The sequence below is a fragment of the Rhinolophus hipposideros genome, assembly GCF_964194185.1.
Source record: "Rhinolophus hipposideros genome assembly, chromosome: 14".
Lineage (NCBI taxonomy): Eukaryota > Metazoa > Chordata > Mammalia > Chiroptera > Rhinolophidae > Rhinolophus > Rhinolophus hipposideros.
In genome coordinates, this window is record NC_138060.1 from 53,201,343 (window position 1) to 53,223,988 (window position 22,646).

The 22,646-nt window shown below is 46.4% G+C and overlaps 1 protein-coding gene across 1 annotated transcript in view; it reads right to left on the reverse strand.

The window, feature by feature from the left end:
* Positions 1-716: 716 nt before the first annotated feature.
* The window catches only part of TRANK1 (tetratricopeptide repeat and ankyrin repeat containing 1), a 128,027-nt gene continuing 106,097 nt past the window's right edge, over positions 717-22,646 (reverse strand). The window contains exons 19-27 of the mRNA XM_081072994.1: positions 21,440-21,586; positions 20,078-20,234; positions 17,383-17,471; positions 15,101-15,204; positions 14,860-14,992; positions 9,727-9,872; positions 4,033-7,082; positions 3,470-3,568; positions 717-2,299 (exon numbers count right to left, since the gene is read on the reverse strand). Coding sequence (XP_080929120.1) covers positions 2,202-2,299; positions 3,470-3,568; positions 4,033-7,082; positions 9,727-9,872; positions 14,860-14,992; positions 15,101-15,204; positions 17,383-17,471; positions 20,078-20,234; positions 21,440-21,586 — 4,023 coding nt within the window. The 3' untranslated portion in view covers positions 717-2,201. The remainder of the gene's footprint in view (positions 2,300-3,469; positions 3,569-4,032; positions 7,083-9,726; positions 9,873-14,859; positions 14,993-15,100; positions 15,205-17,382; positions 17,472-20,077; positions 20,235-21,439; positions 21,587-22,646) is intronic.

Below are 22,646 nucleotides of genomic sequence, written 5' to 3' on the forward strand. Positions count from 1 at the left end.
TCCCACCAGCAATTTGGTAAGGTACTGAGGTGCCAGCACAGAGCTGGGGGACGCTGTTCGCTCCCAAGTCAGTGTCCTTTCTTCCCTCCAAACTCCTGGCAACAGCCCACAGAACCACTCTGCATCAGGGCAGGAAGAAATCTTAGACAATTCAGTTTCCCAAATGGGGAGACTGAGGCCCAGCTGGGTGATGTAAATGCTGCTACCACCCCACGCGTTCCCCTTTTCTATCGCTGCTGCTTTTCCCAGTCTCCATCTATCCCCACACCACATCGTGAGGGCCCCCAGCCCCAAGGGTGGTGCCATATTTAGGCATTCCGGGAGTGTTGAACGGATGGGACTTACCCAGGTAACGTGGGTCATTAGGGGCAGAACGACGATGTGACTCCAGGTCTTCTGCCTCCCAGAGCGATGTTGGTGTCAGGGGGCAGTCCCAATAGACAACACTGGCAAAACTCTGGACTGTCCGCCCCCTGCATGCTTCGGAGCCGCCAGATGGGGAAGAATTTGCACAGCAGGCCCTCAGAAGACTGCGACCAGCCGTGAGCCCTGGGCTATGCTGTATTTCTCTGTCCCCAGATGTCTTCACTTCAGAAGGCACGGCAAGCTTCTGCCCTGGTCAGCCGCAACCAGCCGACCAGAAAGAACCAGCCACAAGACATACCCCTTTACTCTCCGCGTGGAGATTGGAAATAAACAAATGGACAGCATCACGTAAGAGAAATGATTTAACTTTATAAAAATGTGATGATACAGCAAGATTTGATTTTTTTCCCTTTTTTTTTTTTTCTGGCAAGTGAAGTTTATAAAAAACACCTGGAATAAAAATTAGAAACATAACCTAATAAAAATTAGAAACATAAACATTTCAAGGAAAGAGAGTCATTTAGAAAAGCAATGAAGAGAAAACAATGAGCAGCAAAAGCAGCAGCAACATGGGGAGAAAGTTGGTTCTGTGGTGACAATAGAAACAATGAAGGGCCAAGGCGAACCTGACCTTTCCCACCAGGCTGAACTGAGGGGCTGGGGAAAGGATGGGCAGTAATCAGAGAGGCATGAAGGCTTCCCAAATGGGACTGTACTGATGGCTGTTGGCCCAGGAGGGTGGGAGGAGAAAGCACTGGCCTCCCACAGACAAACCCACGCCCCACCCCTCCTCTTACAGGGCCTACCCGCCACAGGGCAGTGATTCACAGCCATATTCCCTAGGGATCGATCAGCACTATAAAACTGGCTTCCCTTTCTGTCCGCTTGTCCCTCACCTGCATCTCTGCAAGTCACTGTCCCACCGTGGTGAGCTCAGTGGGACAAACCTCATTAGAATGTCAACCTGAGCTAGGATGACAAACTTGCCTGGGAGAACCAAAAGAACTAGATATACCAGGCTACATACAAAACACTGTTTGAAATGTCTGTACCATAGCCAAGGTGGAGTTAGGACCACCTTGGAGAGGCAGGCGGGGAAGCCCCTGGCAACACCCCCCTGCCTTTCCTTCCAGGGGGAAGGTCCTGAGGTTGGCCACCCAAAGGATACTGGGGGAACTCTTGACTACATTCTGAGGTAGTCTAACCATAATGTGCACAGGCAGCTGAGAATGGGGACGGGAGGGGACAGAGGGCAGAAAAGTTACCACAGAGAGAAAAGGCTAACATATATAAGGGAACGAATTATGCTACAATTAGGCTCAGAGATGACCAGGATGGGACTTGGGGGCAGGGGTGGCCGACAGTAGGGCCCACACAGACTGGGCACACACAGCTCTTGCACTACTCGATGTTGCAGCCGTGGAAAAGGAGATGGGGGATCTGTGGAGGCATTTCCTGGCCCAGGACAGTGGCAACTGAGGTGAGGGGTGTCCCTCCTACTAACTCCTGTCGTGATGGGGATGAGCCAGAAAACTTGGGGGCTTGGGGGCGAGGAGCTATCCCTTCAATGATGACTCCTCTCATCTGTCATGTTTTAGGGGAACTAACACTGCTGGACTTTAACTGGGAAAGCATTAGAAGTCCCTGCTCTGAGGGAGCAGCCAGACCCTAAGCCACCACAGACAGAGAAGCAACGGGAACAAAAAGCAAAGAGGTTGCTAGACTCCCCTACTTTTTAAAGCTGCTTTACATTCTTTTTCTCCTCTGCCGCAGCACTCAGAATTCTAAGTCAGGATGGAATGTTCTGAAGGTTGAGGCAGTTGTGGGAACCTTAGTTATTTCCTCTGCTTTCCACATTTCCGTGCACGTCTTCTAGGACGAAGTTCACCAAAGTCTTCAACTTCATTTTCGTATTCATCTTCCTGAATGATGCCTGTTTAAAAAACAACAACAAAAAAAAAAAAAGAAAAGAAACAAAGTGTAAGTGTAGAATGGTGATTTCCCCCTCCCCCACCAGTGCACTGCAAAATATAACAAACTAGTAAAACCTAATGTCGCTGTAATTGTTTCAAATTAAAGGGGCCTTCCGCCAGGGTGCCAGCAAGAGGATTTTTCTTCAAGTGCTGAGGTTGCTTCCCAGGATGAGCTGAAGCCAAAGTAAACGTTCTTCTCTAGAAGGAAGTTCTCTCACAGGCTGGTTCCTCTGGCCTTATTTTAAAGGCCCTTCAAATGAAAGAAATCAAAACCTAAACTCAACCACAGACTTCGGTTGATATACGTTATCTTCCTTTTGCAACAGTCTCAGAAATCACAGATCTGGCAAGGACTGTATTCTAAAGACTTTTTTATTAGCACAGATATTTGTGCCAGGTCCCCTCAAGTTTTCCAAGCTCCAGGGTCTGGATTTCCTGGTAGCATCTGGATTAAGAGGACTCACAGAAGAACAAACATAAGGCAGGTGAAATACTCAAGAGCTAGAAGAAATGAGGTGGGGACAAGGGGTCAGCAGTTGGATTGGGCAAGAGGGAAGACCTTCCAGATCACGTAGAACTTGGCAAGATAGTTCTGTCAGGAGAGAAACTCATTCTACACAAGCCTTTACTGCTCTGTAGGAAGATGCATGCAAGTTGCCCCAATGATTTTGTTTGTTTTGTTCACCAATGTGTTTCTTTTATATGGCCAAGCCCAGAACAGTATTAATCCACACTAAACACTCAATAAATATTCATTAACTTACATGAACCATTGACACGGGCAAACATATTTATCAAGAGATGGCTTTGCAATACTTTGTGTGACCTTGGGAGTCACTGTTTTTTAGCGTGAGTAGTGACTGAACGTCACTGATAATAGCTCTTGAGTGGCAAAAGAGGTTTTTGAAAAAGCAACTAAGTTAAGCCCAGAATAAGGCCCTCACAGTCAGGTGGAAACACGCAGGTTCTATGTTGCTAATAATTTGACTGGGGCGGGGGGAGCAGATGCTCCCAGACGGAGAGCGGTCACTGCTGACATCACAGGCAGCCCCACTTCAGATTGACCTGAAAGTCAGCAGAGCCAAGAACCCCAAGACCCAGAGCCTTGCCAAGGATAAAAGACCCCTTACCTTCCTCCTTTAAGTGGACTTCTGTCTTCTTCAGCCACTCCCGTGCATCTCTGACTGACGGGATCAGAATGTTGACAAGCCGAGTCATCACCTCCTCCGCTTTGGGAACCAAGGAACAAGGGATCTGAGTGAAGGGGCCACTGTAAGGGCACGAACACCCAGTACTAGAGCCAAAGCCCCCACCTCCCAAGAGTTTTCTCTGTGCTTCCCGGAGGAGAACGACAGGGTAAAGACCCACAGCTGCCTTCTGCCGCCAGAAGCGAAGTCCTCAAAACTTGAAACATTTTCTCTATATCCTTTCCATAGACTTAGTTAGCAAGCCTTTTTCTTATCTGTGGTGCCAAGGGAAACCATCCTGGCCCAAGATAATCCGTCGGTTTAATGGGGGAAAGAGTGGTCCCAACCTTGGGTTTTGCTCTACTTGACAACACCCGGTCTTCGCTCGCGTTACTGCAAACACCAAGTTCCTTCACGCCCAGGTCAGACAAAGGGCTGACTCTGACGTGTGTTCTCAAAGCCCTGGTCTAACCCCCTGCGGGCCCCCATTTCCCAGGGCCCCTTACCACCAGCCCAGGCCTTCCGCCTGTACAGATCCTCCACTGTATCCGAAATCTTCTTGATGTTCTCTTGGACCTTCCTCTGCAGCATGTGGCTCTGCTCTTTGGAGCCCAGGTGACTGCGAATCCACACGCTCTGCTCAATATCCTGCACCACCAGCTTGCCCTCATCAATGGCCGGGTCCATCTTGTCACAGAAAAATTCAGAGTATTTCTGGTAGGCCATCTGCTGCCTCAGGTGGCCTTCTTGACGGATGTGCTGCTCGTAAGTCTCGCTATTTCTCTCCCGACCTTCCTTGTCGTCCAGCTCGGCCCCGGAAAGGGCCACAGTCTCTGAAGCATCTCCCTCGAAGTCTTTACTGGGGCTGAAATAGTTCTCAGGACCTCGGGTGAACTTCACTCCACACAGGTCACACTGGGTTCTGTCGATGTCGGCCTTTTTGAAGTTCCCAGTCCCGGGCTCCCTGGCCTCCTCCCTGAAGCACTCTGTCTGGGCACTCACCCTTCTCCTCCAGCTGATGCACAGGGACACCACCAGGCACACTCTTCTCAACTTCCGCTGGATGGAAGCCTTCCGCTGCCTCTGGGAAAGGATGGTGGCGAGGAGGTGATCTCGGTCTTCTAACGCCAGCTCATCTGTCTCGTTCTGGTCAAACTCACACTCCGGTTCCGCAGAGTAGTCCACGGGGTCCACACTGAGCAGGCGGTTTAGTTTGACCTTCTCGTGATAGAGGCCGCGGACCATGACCCCTTTGGTGTGCGCGCTGTCCCACCGCCAGCAGCAGTCCATCAGGTACTCTTCATCTCGCTCAAAGAGCAGGTCTTGCAGCGCTTCTGCCAGAGACTTCACACTGACTGCCATCAACACCTGTTTCACCACTTTCAGGAGCCTCTCGGGAACCTGGCCCGGGAAATCCATGCTCATCAGCTGCAGCCTCCTCTCGATCTCCTGGAAGTGGCGATGCAGGAGAGATTTGCAGAACGGCTGCAGAACGGCCTCTGCATTCACCAGCATCACCAGGCACAGCACCAGGGTCCGCTCTGCCTCCCCGGAGACCACGTAGTCTATGTCGGCGAAGGCATCGAGCAGGACATTGAAGTCCATATTCTCGTAGCCGCATAGCACCTTGGCAAGGTAGGAGAGGTGGAACCGGAAATCCTGAACGGCTCTTGTCACATCCTTAGGTTTGTACTCCTGAATGATGGAGAACACATCCCCGAGCTCCTTGTCCTTCTTGCTGCACAGAAACTCCCAGTAGTACAAGAGCGCAAGGTAGCTCTTGGGGAGGCACAGGATGGTGTTCTTCCGAAGGCGGGCCAGGACCACCCCACAGTGGATGAACTGGAACTCCAGCAGGGCCACTGTGTTTCCAATGCTGGGGATGAGTGGTTCTTTGCACCGCTTGACGAGGACGTTCATGAAACGGAAGAAGAGCCTCTTGTAGTTCTCTGGGTTCCTGTACACGTAGAACTGCTCGATGCAATTCTCCAGCAGCCGGATGAAGCACAGGTGGGTCTTCTCGGTACTCGCGTCATCCTTGTTGGGTGCCAGCATGCCGAATTTCCCTTCTATTCCTTTCATCCTGCTGCCTCTCCCTCTGCCCCGTTCCTCTTTTTCAGACTCTAGAGCTTTGAGTTCTCTGTGGTAATTGTCTTCCTCCTGGCGCAGCAGCTTTTCAAACTCCTCCGGGTAGTTGGAGGAGGGAAGGAAAGCCTGCATGGCGCTCAGCCACAGGTCTGTAGATTCCCGGCGGCTTCGTGCCCTTTCATTTTGAAATAGAAAATGGATGTATTCTTTCAGAGCAAACTTGTAAGATCGGAAGGATTTATAATTTGGTTTCAGGATTTCTTTGCATGCCACGGGGTTTTCTGACAACACTCTTTGATGGAAATGCTTAGGGAAGAGGACATTCAGGAAGGACTTGCAAAGGTGATACATATCCGTAGACAAAATGTAATCAATTTCTCCAAGTTCTTCAGCTAAGATTTTAGGGAACACTTTTTTGGCTTCCAAAAGCAATCCATTGATTGCAACCAGGTGCATTTTTGACTGAACCAAACACCTGGCCTCACAACGCCGCAAAGGCGTATGGAAATCTTCACAGTTTTTATCCTCACATTTTAAGCCAACAATAAACCTCATGCAGATGCCCGGGTAGTTCTTCCCAAGCAGGTTCCGTGTGATCTGACACAGCCTGCTCAAAAGGTGTTTGTTTAGGGCTAATTTCACTTGGTCAGTCATTATCAAGAAATGATCTTTTGTCTTCTTCTCTCTCAAGTTCAAATCCAGGTCAAAAATTTTTCTTAATATGGGTCCAGGGTCGTTCTGAGCTATCTGGCAATATTTGGCATCTACCTGAGAAATCCCAAAAAACTCAAAGCAAGACTTGACCATATCCTTTTCAGCATTGTTGGTCACTCTTTTGAGGGCCCTGACCAGATTGAGCAGGACTTCCAAGCCCCCTGGAGCCAGGGCTAGAACCTTCTGAGGTTCAGCCTTACACTGGTTGGTGGCTTCGTAGAGCGCTTCCACCACTCCAGCTGAGTGGTTGAGGTTGTCAAACTTAAAGAAGGCATTCGTGAGTTTCTGAAAGTCTCCCAGGATTACCCCCAGCAAGAACTCGGCCTCAGCAATGCCAGACAGCTGATTGGTTTGATAGCAGAGATCCAGGGCCTCTCTCAGAATGGCCTCGGTATCTTCTACATCCAAATGCCTGGCTACATTGAGGCGGGCAACCCCCAGCAGACATGAGGCCTGGAAGTCCTTGTCAGCAGTGAGCTTGGCAGCCTCCAGGAGGCAGCCATGTTGCTTCATAAGCAAAGCAGCATCTTCTCTCCGACCTTCCTTGTTCAGTAGGTCTGCGGCTTCTGCGAGCCGTTTCCGAGACTTCAGGAACACCAGCTGGTCATCTATGTCTAGCTTCGAGAGGACAGCCATCATCTCCTTGATCTTATTGGCACTTAGGTACTTTGCTGCAGCTTCTAAGTAAAACTGACTGGCAGAATAGGAGAGCTTGGGTTTTGGAAGGGTCTTAGCCCTTAGCATTTCTTCATATCTACAATGACAGATGACACAAATGATAACTCATTATCACCCCACCAATAGAAAATTTCCTCTAAAACATAGCACAGAGAAACTTAAATGAAATAAATTATAAAATAGGACCTCAACTTATCCAACATCATTATAAATGCTTCCTTTTACAATGATAAAATTAATTCTTTATTTTCCAAAGGAGCCAAGTATTAGTGTGCTTGATTAGTGAAATATAATGGAGTTGCAACCTAAGTAACTGAAACTTAAGTCTGAAAGTCAATCTCCAGTGCAAAAATTATGCAGTCAAAATTATCCTTGAAAAATAAATCCCTTATACTTTCATAAAAGAATGATAATCCTTTTGGGTATACAAACCTATTCAGTTTGATACGTGATTAATGAGAGAGGATGAGATGGGGGTTGCACACTCCAGCAATTACATTAGTCTTCCTCTAATTAACCAACCTGTGATTTCTTTCTTTTGCCAGGTGTGTATGGGGTTCAGTTAGTGTAAGATTAATGAACTGCTGATCAAAGTCCGTATATCCCACACTACCAATTTTCAAGGCATTGGAACACTGTGACAAAACATGCTTACTTTTGAACTCTCATATTGGGACAAAATTCATTTCCTCACAATCAGAGAAGTGGCCAGGGACCTTGTGATGCCTCAGGTTATCCTACAAACATCAGATTTCCTAGTATAACAGGCCCTCTGTGAATGGGGTATAAATGAAGATGAAGAAAGGGAATATACTTCTCATGTGAGCACCGGCTGATGGAGTAGGGAGTGTTTTTAGCAAGTTTAAGGAACTACCTAGGTATTTTCTTTCAAATCTAAAATGTCCAATTAGCAATTGAATTTTGCGTTACACCAGTTAGCAATTGAATTCTACATCCAGTACACACAACATTCAAAGGACACTCAGATAAATCTAGTGAGAAACTCTAGTTAATACTCAAACGACTACACTTAGATCTCAACTCAACACATCATTAAAAACTCCATTGTATTTCTTAAGAAAGCTGAAGAAAATAAAGTAATAAAGGACCAAAAAAAATGTTTCTGGGGAAAAGAAAATCTATGCTTATTCAATGCTCTGTTGGAAAAGTGAGAAGGTTAAATAAATAATTAAAAGTATTAAAAATAAAACACTCTCCATCAGTTTTGTCATATGAACTCACAAGGAATTGGCCTGGTCCATTATTCACACCATTGCATAGCACCCTGATAATTGGGAACCCAATAAATGTCACAGCTGGCACCTGTTCTAGAATGATAGTTTGTGTCCCCCAAATTCCTGTATGGAAGCCCTGACCCCCAGTGTAACTATATTTGGAGATGAGGCCTCTAAGGAAGTAATTAAGGTTAAATAAAGTCATAAGGTTAGAGCCCTGATCTGACAGGATTAGTGTCCTTATAAGAAAAGACACCAGAAGGCAAGTTCTCCCACCCTACCCCCTCCACTCCCACATGTGCTACCAAGAAGAGGCCACATGAGGACATAGAGAGAAGGCAGCCAGCCACCTGCAAGCCAGGAAGAGAGCTCACACCAGTAACCCTATTGGCTGGAACCTTGATCTTGGACTTCTGGCCTCCACAACTATGAGAAACTAAATTTCTGTTGTTTAAGCCACCCAACCTGTGGCATCTTGTTAGAGCAGTTTGAGCTAATATACACCCATTGTGTGTATCAGATGCATAATGGCCCCAAAGACCTAGATAATGGAATATGCTCAATTACCAACCATGGCACTGGACACCTACTTTTCCATTTCCAAAGATAAAACAATTTCTTTATCTAGGTACTGGTTATGCAAGAGTATTTCTTGAGAAAATTATATGCACATTTTAAAATATATGTTATACTTTGATAAAAGTAAACTTAAAAATGAAAACCTAAGGGTTGACTCTCCGGGGCAATTATGTTTATTTTGTCACATGTATAACTTGGCGTAAAGCAAAGAAACTACAGAACCAATCCATAGCCTACGTTCCCAGGAGCTATACATGAATCAAATCCCTGCTGAACAAAAAGGCAGAAAAGCAGACTTTGTAATTCTAGCTGTCTCATACCACCAGGGAGATCTTCTGGGGGACGCCAGACTCATGCTGTTTCTAGATTCCTTGTCAACCATTAACTCTACCCATCTCCACTTCACCTCTGGAATATCAGCTAAAGGCTCAAGGAGGCCTCCGCTGGGTCATGTATGAAATGTACATGTCCTGCAGTTGAGGGTACATGTACATACGTATCATATACATACGTGTAAGTGCGTGGGTGAACATCTGCCAGTAGATCACAACGAAGCAAAGTCCTGACTGCCCCCTAGTGCTCTTACCTGTATCCATCCATCCAACAGCAAAACTCAACGCAGCAGGTAAAGGTGAGAGGACAGAACCACTAAGCACCAACCTGCTGTGCATGTTCTATACATAGACGCACTTAGAATACACCCTTCACCTTCGGTTCCTGTGTCGAAGCTCAGAAGGAGAACACAGAGTCCTCCTCTCACGGAGCTCTTGACCCAGCACCAAGAACACCATTCCGGTGGAAGGAGGGTGACATGTTCCACCACCACCGGGGGCAGAGTGCCCCTCCTGGACCCCCCCCCCCAACCCCCAGCATAGGCGGAGTGGGGAGGGAGAGAATAAAACCTACTTTTCCACTGCAGCAGCAGCCTCTTCATAAAGCTCCTCTTGACAGTACATTTTGAGGGCTTGGTCAAATTCCTGAATCTGCTCAAAGCATCTGAAAGCATCTTGGTAGCACTGGCTTCGCTTGTAGAAATAAGCGGCATCTCTTATCTAGGACAGAGTAAAACTTTCCTCTTAGAGTATTTGTAACGTAACTTTTTAGTTTCAAAATACACCAACACCTTAAAGAATAAAGAGGATGGTCCTATGTCTTGCCATTTGTTAGAATCTAGGGAAAAACACGAAAGCATAGCTACTATTAGGAAAACTAATTCTTTATAGGGACAAAATAAAGTTAAATCCCAATATCACGCCATACACCACACACAAAGTTAAGCTCTAGATGGCTTAGAGATCTAAAGGTAAAAGCTATTGGAGGAAAATGTATAAGAATATCTTGTGACCTTGAGGTAAAGGAGGTCTTCAACAAAACCCAAACTGTTCAAAAAGGCCATGAGAAATACAGTTAACGGAAAGAAGACAAACATTAACATCTAGGTCAGCATTGTCCAATCGACCTTCCTGTGAAGATGGAAAGGTCCTGTATCTATGTATCCAGTATGGCAGCCATTAGCCCTGTGTGAATAGTGAGCACGTGAAATGTGGGTAAAGCAACAAGGGAGCTGAACTTTATGTTTCATTTCATTTTAATTAATTTTAATTGCCACATGTGGGTAGTGGCCATTGTGGCAACCACAAACACACACACACACACACACACACACACACACACACACAAAAGAAAAGAAAAGAAAAGAAAAAAAAGATGTTTCAGAAAATGAGGCAAAGGATATAGACGAGCAATTCACAGTGGGGGAAACGTGAACGACCAACAGATAAATGAGATGCTCAACCTCACTAATAATCAGAGAAGTACAAACTATAACCACAGTGGGAGACGTCCATCAGGTTCTGAAAAAATTAGAAAACCAATACCCACTGAACCTGGTTAGGGTTGTGGGGCACCGCTGTTCTGGAAGCACCGTGGCTCTCACTTTCACTTACAGAGTGAAGTATATACAGACCGTGGGGCCAGCAAGCCCACTTCTAGCAGAACACCAGCCTGGTCTCAGACAGGCCTGGAAGGAGACGCACTGCGCCACCGTTCGGTGTGTGGCAGCCGGGAGTTGGTGGCAATTTGGCTGTCCACTAGTAGGGAAATGGATAAGTCAAATGCGGTGGGTGCCCACTCTAGACTACTATCAGTGGTCAGAAAGCTGGCCGGACCGTCACACGACAGCAGGAGGCAGAAAAAGTGAAAAACAGAGCAAGATGTTATCAAGATAAGCTGAAAATATATAGGTATAGAAAATACTACTATTTCTTCTTCCATTATGCGTGCATATGGGAACATATATTAAATGTATTGGGACGGCTACCGGTGAGAAGACAACGGGAATGGAGACTGGCTATGAAGACGAAGAGGATGAACAAAGTGAAATGCCATGAACGTGGCCTGGTACCCACCAACGGTGGGGTGGCTGTGAACAGAAGCCTATACTCCACTCCTCTCCCTCTCCCACTGCCCATCCAGCCCATGAGTAATCCTGTCTGCCTGGCTCTCCCAGCATTTCCCAGACACCACCCCTTCCCACTACCTCCACCACCACCACGGCATTCCAAGCCACATACCTCGGCCTAAGCCACCACTAGACTCTCCTAACTGACCTTCTGCTTCTACTCTTGCTGCCTACAGACCTCTCCATAGGGCATCCGAATAATTCGCTTCATGTCACTCACCAATCAGAACCTCCTCTGGCTCCCCACCACAGGTGAACAGAATCCAGTCCCTACCATGGACCACGAGGCCTTACATGATTGGTTCCTGCCACACTCTCTTGTTCATTTTACCATTTCTGTCCCGCTCACTCTGCTCCTGCCAAATGATTCCTTGCTGTTCTTCAAACTCATCCACACACTCCCACCCTGAAGCCTTTGCCTGCAGGGACCCTTGCCCTGCTGGGCCCTCCAGAAATTATTCTCATAGTCTCTGCTCACAAGTCAGCTCCCTGACTGCCCTGTGTCTAAAACACCAACCCCTCTCTCCTCTCACCTGGCCCTCATCACCGCTCATCTTAGATACCATTGGCTTATCTATCATCTCCCTCCCAGGGGCAGAGGCCTCTGCTTCCTGGCCTGCTGGTCACTGAGCACCCATAGTGCCCGGTACACAGCAGGGGCCCATCTGTTTATTGAATATTTAACAATAATCAACTCTGCTTGATGCACCTGAGATCCAAAGAGAAAACAAAATCAAAACTAAATGAAACCAAATACCTATGCCAGGCCCTCTAATAATTTTAGCTGGGTTTTTTCTAAGGAGACACACTACAGGAAGGGCCAAAGTATGCCCAAGATTCAGGTGCGAGGTTCAAGATGGAGCTCCTAGATCCATCTTGCCACATCAATAAAAGCCCATAATCAGTACATCTAACCACTCATCTCCTTTCCTCTTGACAAGGCTGAGTACTCAGAGAAAAATCCTAGAGTGTGGCCCTACTCGGTGCCAAGTGTGCACACAATTGGAGGGAGAAGAGGGAGAGGGGATGACTCTAAGAGGCAGCTCCCCACTCAGGCCCACTTTGCTCCAAGGGCCTTGAGAGGTTGCTCTCTCAGAGAGGCCAGTGTTGCTCTCTGGAGAGAGGCAGGAAGCAGGTAAGGCAGAGGAATCCCTGAAAGGAAATCTTACACTCCCGTGGCCCCCTCACAAGCATTTCTTCCCAGGGGTAGCACAGATTTGGGGGCTGGGAACAGGGAAGTGATTGGCTTAAGGATTTGGGCAAAGGCGGCTACCACACTGGTCAATTTGAGTCAGACTGGTTAGTTTGGTGGGATGACCACAAGAGGGCTGAGTGTGGCTGAGGCTCAAACGCCCTTCCAGGGAGGGGCCTAATTAAAAAAAAAAAGTGATCTGATTCTTTCCTGGGTGGGGCTTGGAATGTACTGGTGAGAGAGGGTAGATACCAGTGGTCAGGCCTGTGAAGTGGAAGGAAAGAGGGAACGTGTCTCTAGGAGCAGAGGGGCCTCACATTCTGAAGGCACTGAGGTCCTGGAGAAGGGAACGTGGGCTGTTCTGTGGCCTCCTGGTTCCCACCACCCTGCCCCACTTTAGAGGCAGAGCTTGGCAGGCTGGCGGAGGCAAGGTGAGCAGATAAACAAGGGGTCTCTGGTGCAGCCATGACAAGTTCTGGTAGGCAACAAGGGGAAAGTGAGAGGCTTAGGCCTGTCCCCTGTAGTTGTCACTGCTTGGGGTCCATGTGGTGGCACTGAGATTGGAGGGAGGGTGCTAAGGAATATGAGAGGCTAGAAACTATTCTAGTTCCTGGAATCTTACGATCTAAACTTTCACCTACACTGAAATCCCTGCTCCATCCTCATTTCCCTCACAAGTCACATCTCATAATAAACATGGGACAAGGCTGGCAGCATTGGGGACACACATCAAACATCCCATTGGGTCCCCCCATGCCACCCAGTGCCTGGAATGCTCTGAGGATCCTACATTTCACACACAGATGTGCAAACCCACCTCCCTACTAGAGGGTCATAACGCCCATCAGGGGGAAATGCTCCAGCCACAGCTGGGCACCTAGAGCACCATTTCTCATGCCACCTGTGGGGAAAGACCAGATGGTTTTACACATCCAATCCATCATAACTGCTACATTAAAAGTGAATCTTATGGGCGGCCGGATGGCTCAGTTGGTTAGAGCGCAAGCTTTCAACAACAGGGTTGCAGGTTCGATTCCCACATGGGCCAGTGAGCTGTGCCCTCCACAACTAGATTGAAGACAGTGAGCTGCCGCTGAGCTGCTGGAGGGGCAGCCGGATGACTCAGTTGGTTAGAGCCCAAGCTCTGAACAACAAGGTTACCGGTTCAGTTCCTGCATTGGATGGTGGGTTGTGCCCCCTGCAACTAAAGATTGAAAACAGTGACTGGACTTGGAGCTGAGCTGTGTCCTCCACAACTAGATTGAAGGACAATGATTTGGAGCTGAGGGGCCCTGGAGAAACACACTGTTCCCCAATATTCCCCAGTTAAAAAAAAAGAAACTTGTAATGTACAGCATGCTGATGCAAGTTAATAATGCTGTATTGTATATTTGAAAATTGCTAAGAGAGGAAATCCTAAAAGTTCTCCTCACAAGAAAAAATATCGTAACTATGGGTGGTGATGGATATTGACTAAACTTATTGTGGCGATCATCTCACTATATATATATATATATATATATATATATATATATATATATATATATCTATCAAATTACTACGCTGTGCACCTAAAACTAATACACCGTTATATGTCAATTATAACTCAATAAAACGATGAATCACTAAGAAAAGTATCCCCACTTGGATGTCACAGAAACACCAAATGGCTATAAAAATTTGTAACTACTTCCCTTCACCTTCTGCGTCAATCTTATCTCAGACAAGTAAGAGTGTGTGGCCCACTGCCAGCTTGCCAACCACTCTGTAAGCAGCTAGACCATCAGCTCTGTCCAACAGAGCTTTCTGCAAGGATGGAAATGTTCTATAACAACGAGCACTTGAAATGTGGCGAGTAAGGCTAAAGAACTGAATTTTTAATTTTATTTACAATTTTCATTAACTTAAAATTTAAGTTAAGTAGCCACATGTGGCTAGTGGCTGTCAGACTGGTGGGTACAGTTCCAGAGCAATTAATTACTGGGAACGTAGAAAGACCGCCGTGTAAATGCCAAGCCATTCACCCAGGCAGACCCCAGACTGTGAACATAGAGGAAGAGAAGGCAGAAATATTCTGAAGCCCATCAACCAGAACACTTGATCAGAACACTTGGCCTACTCGTTGTTAATATCAGGTCGCAAACATTCCCACAGACATGAACACCACACACACACATACACACATGCAGGTGCACACATCTGTGGAGCCATCTAAACACTTGAGCATGTAGAGAAAGAAGGGCCAGCCTCGAGTCAACAGGGCCTACTTCTCTCTCTTTGGAGGACTGGCGCCCCTTCCTGACACAAACAGAGGCAGAAAGCCCACCCCTCAACCTGCCCGAGGGCAGTATAATTCTCCCAGGAGCAGCTGTGGGCTGCAGCGTACCTTCCCGAGCCTTTCACACAGCTGACCAGAGAGCTGGAACTCCTTGGCGTAGCTCAGACACTTAAGGGACAGCTTTGGCTCATTGCACTCCAAATAAGTCTTAGCCAGTTTTAAGTAAGCCACTTGCTTTTCCCTGGGACAGGGGAAACAAAACAGAGTTTCCATGAACTGTTGACCTGACACCAACATATTTACCTGCTGATCTCATCAGAGGAAACCCGAAATGACCTGAGAGTCTTACTTGGGGCTGACTTTCTTAGATTTCATATTCAGGGCAGTGTTGTGGGCCAGTGCCAGTTTCTCCTTCTCAAACGCATCCCCTTTTTGGTAACACTTGGCTGCAACCTGGAAAAGGCAAAAGGTTTCAAGAACCCACAAGGTAATAGAGGTGACATACAGAACAAGAGTTAGAGCACACATTCTGTGTTTGCACTGACAAAGCACTGAGTCTCACCCCAGCCCAGTCTAAGAGGGAGGAGCAAGAAGGTGCTGGTAAGCTAAAGACAACAGCCTCTGAGGACAAAGCCCAACAATGTTACCACTAACACTTCATACTCAAAGGTTCCTTCTGGAAGTACCCAGTAGCCGTGGAAATGGTACATAATACATACTTTACAGGCATTCAGTTAATCTTCCATCAACGATGTGTGAGAAGTTTCATTCTCCTCACTGTATATAGTAGCAATCTCAGGTCAGAGACACAGAGTGATTGGCCCAAAGTCACCCAGTGGCTTTTCTGGGCTCAACACAGTTTCTCTCTGGAACTCCATTCATCCCCATCACCGGAGCCAAGAGCCAGCCAACCCCCAGAAGCAACCTGCTTGCTGACTGACAGCTAAGTTCAGACATATGAGTCCCTCAGCTGAGACTAGAAGAGCTACTCAGCTGAACTCAGTTTTGCCAACCCACAGAACTACGAGCTACATAAGTGACTTGTTTTAAGCCACTAAGTTTTGGGGTAGTTTGTCATGCAGCAAAAAGTAACTGATAAACCCTAAATAGGAGTTACTTGTTGTAGACAAAACCATTTTTCCTTACACAGGAGACAAAATTGTCCTGAGAATAGGGAAATAGAAAACTGAGAGTTTCTTCTTCCAGGCACGTCAGAGAGAAAGCACCTCCAACAGTGGCTTCCAGTAAATTCTGACTTGCAGTTTCATTGCATTCATCACTTCCCAGTACCTTCACTAGGGTCCAACTCTATGAAATTCCAGTGAAAAGAAGAATCATGAAAGCAGTAGCACAAGCCTTTCAAGAAATCACTGTCTCAAAACATTTGTTCAGAAGTAGCAATAGAAATTGTAGGCACTTTCCCTATAACATTCGAGGAGTTGGATCCAAGTCTGACATGAGCACAGAGGCATAGAAAGGAAAAAAAACACTCTGACCAGAATTCAGTTTCAGGTGTTCTCCCAGAAAGCTCTCCTGCACCAGCATGGGGCACTGCAGGTGCCTGGGAGAGTCAAATCTCAGGGAAATGCGTTCCTGTGTGATCGTGCCTGGGCTGCCAAACACTGTTGGTCAGTTACCCCCAGCACTCACTCCTCCCTTTCTTGCCTGATGGTAGAACCTGCCTGCCATGAAGGACCAGAATTGTCACATGGGACTGCTCTCCCAGACTCCCTTACAGCCAGGCATGGACATGTGACCCAGTGCTGACCAATGAGATGTAAGCAGAAGTCCACCGGGACTTCATGATAATGTGATATATGAGAAGAGAGGGCCTGCCCCTCCTCCTTGCTTGGGGTGCTGCTGAGGGAAATGAGGTGCTGAGCCCTGCAGAAGCCATCATGCAACGGGGGGGGGGGGGCATCTGATAAGCTGCAGGTGACACAGGGAAGAGATGGAATTAGACTGGGCCCATGCTGACTTTGTTGAGCTGAAGGTGTTTGTGACCTGCAGGCTAAGACATCATTACCATTACATCACGGGACACACACAGGCCACAGTGCCCCACCTGAGACCATGTGGCGTGCAGGGATGCCGACTGTGGGGAAAAGGATGGGGCTTTTTATGCTGGTTTCAATAGGTCAAGGACTAATGGTGACAACATTTCCTGAAAGAAGAACACTAGGCTCATTAGGATGGCTTGTGGCTGGAAATCAGTCAGTCAGCTCAGTCTAGTGATAAAGTTTAACCTGTGCCCACCAGACTCAAATTGGCCGTGAAGTCCATGTCTGATCGATTTAGGGGAAAAAAAAACAAGAGAACAATTTGTTCCAGTTTAAAAAACACCATATGACTATAGCAAAACCTTTTAAGCTTAAAATACAGGAGAAAATAAATAGAAGTGTTCCTCAGTGGGGCGAAAGCCATGACCTTCCGTTTTCCCATCAGCCCATGCTGGCTCTTGGCCAAATGAAGGAGCAAGAGGGGTGACCTGATGTTTCAGAAGAAGTAGCACAAGCACCATTACCCTCGTCCGGTCACAGAGAAAATGTGATGGTGGGAAACCTGCCATGAGGCCTGATGAGGCCACGCGTCGCAACGACCCCTTCTGTAGCTGCGGGTCTAGCCCCTTACCTTCCAGCACTGATGTTTTGCATAGTATTCCCCTTGTGCGATCCACTCCTCAGGGGTGGAGGTCTTAACAAACATGCTGTCATCCAAGTCTAAAATGAAAAAGCAAAGTGAATTTACTTCTCTTGGCATTTGTTCACTTCAACCTGTTGTTATGGGCTGAATTATTTGCCCCCATCTAAAAATTCATGTGTGACATCCTAACCCCAAGTCCCTTGGAATGTGATTGTACTTGGGAACAGGGACTTTAAAAAGATGATTAAGTTAAATTGAGGCTGTTCGGGTGGGTCCTGATCCTATCTGACTGGTCTTCTTATAAGAAGAGGAGATTCACACACGCAAAGAGATGTCGGGGCTCACACAGAGGAAAGGCTATCTAGAAGCCAAAAAGAAAGACCTCAGAAGATACCAACGCTGCTGACAGCGTTTGAATTCTTAGATTTCTAGCCCTCAGAACTGTGAGAAAATAAATTTCTGTTGTTAAGTCACCCAGTCTGTGGTATTCTGTTATGGCAGCCTTAGCAAACAAATACACCTGAGATGTCTTTCTAGCATTCATTTTAAGATATACTTTCACTTACCAGGCCAGGTGGTTGTGGGTTTTGGAAGGAGGATGTGGGGGTGAGAAAGGATGCTGTTTGGGTTTTGAACTTTGCTCTACCTTCCTTTTCTACAGCTGTGAATTAGAAGACGATGGCAATTCATAATTCCTCCTTGAAAATCCAAAGCTATGTAGCTCTCAGCAAAGTCCCATGGCGGGGCCTTAGCAGGGGACAATGTGACAGGGTTTTACAGTATTTCCAAATGTGCAGACTTTGCCCTCATCATAGTGAGCAATCTGACACTCCCGTTGGTGGACACAGACTATTGCAAATGACCTGCTGTCAGACCCGTCTGCTGTCCTCACTAGCCTGCTGGTGACTGGGTCAGCTTCCCCTCCCTCAGCCCCCTGAGCAGCACCAGCCGTGGGCAACACTCCCTGCAGGTCTGAGCCACAGTTTCATCGAGCCCAGGAATGACAGTGACTACCAGAATAATGCTGACAGCCAAATGTGAGCTGAGAGGGCTAGCCGTATCCAGGCTAATGGATATTAACCAGGGAGCAAGGCAGATGTACCAGCTTTATTTAGAAGGTGCAAAAACACACATTAAGCCTTACAGCCTGACCCCTCCTTGCGGGCTGACAGGCTCCACAGCAAAGATGACTTCGCAGCATCTTGTTCTGAGTCCATATTCCCTATTAGTGCCCTGGTGACATTTTATCCCTACAGCAAAGCCCTGCAGTATCTCTCGGCATAGGGCCAGTGAACTCCGCCAGCACCACGTTGAAGAAACCCAAACCATGCAGTCACTACGCTCATCCCAAGCTCCCCTGCGCAGCGGGAACAGATGTTCTGAAAGACTTTACCATGTGTAACTTGTAACACAATTAAGACTACTTTTTCTTGTATTCTTAATACTACGAAGACAAAATAAATTAAATCCTTTTTTATTTTGAATTTTTAGAGTAAAGCAGACGCCTATCTTGACAATCTCTTATTATGGATGCCAGAACATACTTTGAGAATAAAAGGCATGTAGGGAAGAGTAAAAATGGCCACAGTAGGCCCCACCCACTCGTTTGTCTTTTAGTTAAGGAAGTGAAGGACCAGGGAGAGAAAGTGGGACCTGAACAAGGCCATGTGGCCACACAGATGGAGGGTTCTAATAAGAAGCTAGGTCATCCCCAAGCCTTCAAGTTTTCCCATTAAACCACAGCAGTCAGGGCCCAGGAAGAAAACATCTAATCCCGGTTCCCAACTCAGCCATTGGTTGTAAGCAGACATAGCCCCCCAAAGAACTGGCTGAAACATGCTGAGGAAACCAGAAGGCCCCTCTGTACAGCAGCCAAGCCCTGTGCTTTCCCCAGTCTTTGGAGAAATTAACTGTGGCCTGGAGGGGCCAACTTAATAGCTAAGCCACAACAATTGTCTCCTTCATGAAGGGCTACTGGTTTCTCCCCCAGTTATCCTATCAAGAAACCTTCACTCCATGTTTTAATTAGCTAGTCTTTGTAAATTATGAAAACAATACATGACAACAGTTTTTTAAAAAAAAAAAAAACACACACACAACAAAACAAAACACTACAAACAGCACAGAAGGGTATAAAAGAGAAAAGTAAAAGGTATCCATAGCTCCTCAACAACTCAACACCCATCAATTCTAGCACCAGAGGAGCCACTGTAAACAGTTTCGCATTGGTGGACACTTAGGTCGTTTTTAGTTTCTTATAATTACAAACAGACCTGCGATGAACATTCTTGTCCATGTATCTTTGAGATTTTACACAAGATACATCCTTATAAGTGGAATTACTGGGTCCAAAGGTATGTGTATCCTTTATTTTAATAGATATTGCCAATCAGCTGTCCAAAAGCCCATAATAATTTGTATTCTCCCAACAGAGCCTATTTCCTGCATCCTTTGCCCATGGCCCTCACTTTTAAAGGACAAGAAAAGATATTCCCCAAAGGAGTTAACTCTTTCAGTCCCATTACGACCACACTTTCCAGCACACCTTAGCAATAAATAGCAACTCTTATTTCCCAGAATATAAAGTGCTTTCAAAAACAATACCCTTTATACCACACTCTAAGAACAGCTGACAGTAACACGCTTCCTATCCAACAGCCAGAATATTTTGATGAGCTCTTACCTTTATTTTCATCTGTCTTCACAATTTGGACAAAATTTCTTCTATTGAAATATTTGAAAGCAGGAGCCCGCTTCTCTAGGTTCTCATCGAAGATCCAGAGGTTGACCCGAGCCCGTGTGATGGCGGTGTACAGCTGCTTCAGCTCGTCATTGAGGAGCTAAAGACAAGATGAAGGGCAAAGATGATGAGTGAGCCTTTTGTCTGTAGCGAGAAGGTAACACACTTCAATGGGCTTAAACTCTGATTTGGGAGAAACACGAGGTGTAAATTGTAGAGAAGTCTAGAGCCATAGCCTAGGCCATGAAAACCCGAGGAGCTCATTGTGGCCGGAGAAGAGACAGGCAAAGCTCTAGCAGGGAGCACACCATTAGTATAGGACCACCCTTGTGGTCTGCTGTGATTATATTTTAAAATATTATAGAGTCATAGGAAGTCGCAAAGATCATACAAAGAGGTCCCACGTACCTTCCATTCAGTTTACCCTAGTGGTTACATCTTGAGCAATTACTGGAACTGATTTTTAAAAATTAAACCACTCATGTACTTCTATTATATTATAACTGTCACTAGAACTAAGTTACTCATCATCTATCCCAGGACTGGGGACTGTGGATATGGGGCTTATGACTTGGACTAGGGAGGGTCTATGTGATTAAGTAACATTTCAAGACAACAGCAGATTTGTGGCTGCCTACAAGTATGCAAAGCTCAGCAGTGATTTAACTTCTGTATCTGCAAAGCCTTCGAGGCATTTACAGAAATAACCTGATAACTGCTATTCTATTTATTTGCTTTATACTTTATGAGACATAAAACTAGGACAGTAGCTTCTCCCAGTTTTTGCTTTTGCTGGTTCAGTTTTCTATGATGTCACCCTCACTCTCTTGAGGGCCCCATCAATCCCCCTCTGCCAAGAACTCCATAAAACTTCTTAGCTTTGGCCTCCTTCTTCGTGACGAAGCAGGGATGTGAAGGGCAAGGGAGGCCGGATTCCTTAACAGTCAAGGCTCCACTAACTATACAACAGTCTTCACTAACTATAGTCCTGGACTTGCCTCCTGAAGTCCCAGCAGCAACTACGAAATTTCTGAACAGAGCCGAGGTCCAGAGAGGAACAGAAGGTATAACCCACCCTTCCACTTTCAGAAAGTGCCCCACCCATCAAGCCCAGCTCCCTGCTGAGACAAGGGAGTCTGCCACCACCAAGATTCCTGCGGCTCCCTTGCCATCCTCCACTCCCCAGTGCTGAAGCACAGCAAGACCGACCAAGTACCAGGCTCCATCTTTAATCTCATCTTCTCAACCAAGCTTCGTTTACTGGCTCCCTGTCAATGAAGCATGGAGACAAATGGCAAAAATCACCTTGTACATTTCTGGATTCATCATGACAGACCGACCCTGAGAGGAGCTGGGTTTCTCCAGGGGCACTTCAGTCAGTGGCCGGTTTTCCCCTCTGGAGTCAGATGATGAAGGTATAAAAGAGGAAATGATCTTCCACTCCTTGTAAGCCTGAATAATAATGACAAAGTAAAGACCAACATAATATGCTTTTGAAATGAACACGCAGCCTCATGGAGCCTCCATGGGCCTCATGGAGAGTTGAGCCCCTTTTTTCCTGGGATGGGGACCAGGCCTTCACCCCCAGCTCTGAGGAGGGGGTCACCATATGGCCTCAGAGTGAGGGGAGTGTGTTCAAGTTGCAGAGGCAGAGACCAGGGAAGCTTCTGGGAAAACTTCCCCCAGACACTTGACCGAGACAGCTGACAAGCCAGGCACATGTACTGACTTCCAGAAGGAATGCTAAGAGCAAAGAATTTCAAGAAACAGTACAGACAGAGGAACCCAGTGTTCTCACCCCTTTTTACAACCTGTTTAAAGAGATACCATTTAGGGTCAGCTGTTAAGACACATGTGGCAGAATGTTCTAACTAAATTATTCAACCGAGGATGGAAGAAAATTCCGGAGCTGTGTGGTACGTTGTGTAACTTAGACTCTGAGGTCAGAAAGAACAAATTCATATCTCAGTTCTTTCACTTATTAGCTATGTGATCTTGGACAAATTGTTTACTTGTCTCTTCTCCTTCTCATTTTCCTGTTCTTTAAAATGGGGATGATAGAACTACCCAAGTTTATTGGGAAAATGAAAGGAGATAATCAATGTCAAGTGTCTGATACTGTGCTTGATAAATAGTTGGTATTTTAGCCATTTTTCCCTTTACCTAAACTCAAATTCTAAAAACACAGTGACTGTATAGACCAGGAGTGGGCAAATTTTTTCTCTAAAGGGTCAGATAATAAATATTTTTAGCTTCGCGGGCCATATGGTCTCTCTGGCAACTGCTCAACTCTGCTACTATCGGGCAAAAGCAGCCATAGTCAGTACATAAATGAATGGGCGTGGTATGTTCCAACAAAGCGTTATTTTTCAACACTAAAATTGAGTTTAATGTAATTTTCATGTGCCACAGAATATTACTTTCCTTTTAATTTTCTTAACCATTTAAAAATGCAAAAACCATTGTGAGCCCACGGGCCATACAAAAATAGGCAGTGGGCTGGATTTGGCCC